Source organism: Seriola lalandi, unplaced genomic scaffold (assembly GCF_002814215.2).
Source record: "Seriola lalandi dorsalis isolate HSWRI2012SDOR001 ecotype SW California unplaced genomic scaffold, Sedor1 jcf7180001976280, whole genome shotgun sequence".
NCBI lineage: Eukaryota > Metazoa > Chordata > Actinopteri > Carangiformes > Carangidae > Seriola > Seriola lalandi.
Window position 1 is genome coordinate 1 of NW_019446946.1, and position 1,202 is coordinate 1,202.

Consider the following 1,202-nt stretch of genomic DNA (forward strand, 5'->3'; position numbering starts at 1 on the left):
CATGTACTGACCAGTTACAATATACTGGGAGTCTCCAGAGAAGGCACAGTCCCACATCCAACCTCTCGACGTCTCTCCAGGATTGTTGCTCTTGATGCTGAGTTCAGTCATAAGTGAGAAGTTGGTCGTTCTCCAGATTTTACAGGTCTGATCTGCTGAGCAGGTGGCCAAAAGTCTGCAGATGACAACAGACACAAAAAAGTCATTATCTTCAACTTCAAAACTGTACGTTTTCCAAGCTACAGTAGCATTATTTGTTATTGGACAGATTAGGTTTTGTAGAGGAGAAGGTCACTCACGTTGAATCAGGGCTGAACTTGCAGCGGAGAGAGTAGCGGTTGTGGGCAGGGATCTTAGTTTTGGGAATGAGCTGAGTCACTTCATCTCCAATGCCTCCAGCGAGGTTCCACACATAACAGTTTCCCTGTCAAGGAGAACAAAGGAGGCTGTTTTAGTCGTAGAATTTAACTTAACACTCAACACAGTATCGGCGCTTTCCAGACTGTTTGGGTACCGACCGAGCTGTTGACTGCTGCCATGTAACTTGCATCTGGGTCAATGTGAACTGAGTTGATTGAGACCTCTGGCTCAGGAATCAGCTGTTCATTGTGGTCAGTCTTCAGATCCCAGATATGAATCACTCCACTCTGGTCTCCAACAATCAGCTCTGCCTGAAAAACAATACTGATCGTTTACTGACATTTGCAGGCAGTAAGCACACACTGTAATTGACCTACAGTAACATTAGATTAAACAGACATATCTTGCACCACCAAAATAACAAGCAACCAATATTAATAAACCACTTACCTGGTTAGGGTGCAGGCACACACAGTTGATTGGAGCATTGACTTGGAAAATCCTCTGACACTGCAGATTTCTTGACCTGTAAGAGGAGCAAGGATAAAAGTTTAGTTTGTTGATCACAAAGTAAATATAACACAGGTCGGTGAGCTTGCCCTGCAGTACCTCAGATCCCAGATGCGAGCCATGCAGTCCTCTCCTCCTGTGTACATCCAGCGTCCATCTTCATGAAAGCCCACAGACGTGATGTTCTTGCTAACTCCGTCATAGTTGATCACCGGGTTGGGGTTGTTGGAATTCAGGTCGTACATGCGGATGTGCTGATAACCTAGAAAGCAGAGTGCAAACTTAATGTGAAATATAGCAGAGATGAGTTTAATTTTGCAGTCCCAGCATGA

At 44.8% G+C, this 1,202-nt stretch overlaps 1 protein-coding gene across 1 annotated transcript; it reads right to left on the reverse strand.

Moving 5' to 3' along the window:
* Nucleotides 1-11: 11 nt before the first annotated feature.
* LOC111656379 (target of rapamycin complex subunit lst8-like) lies at nucleotides 12-1,132 on the reverse strand (the record flags this gene model as incomplete). The annotated part of the gene is made up of 5 exons (XM_023408079.2): nucleotides 12-175; nucleotides 300-424; nucleotides 519-671; nucleotides 811-886; nucleotides 970-1,132. Coding segments are annotated over 5 exons (681 nt in total), but the record flags the coding sequence as incomplete, so codon positions are not given.
* Nucleotides 1,133-1,202: the final 70 nt, after the last annotated feature.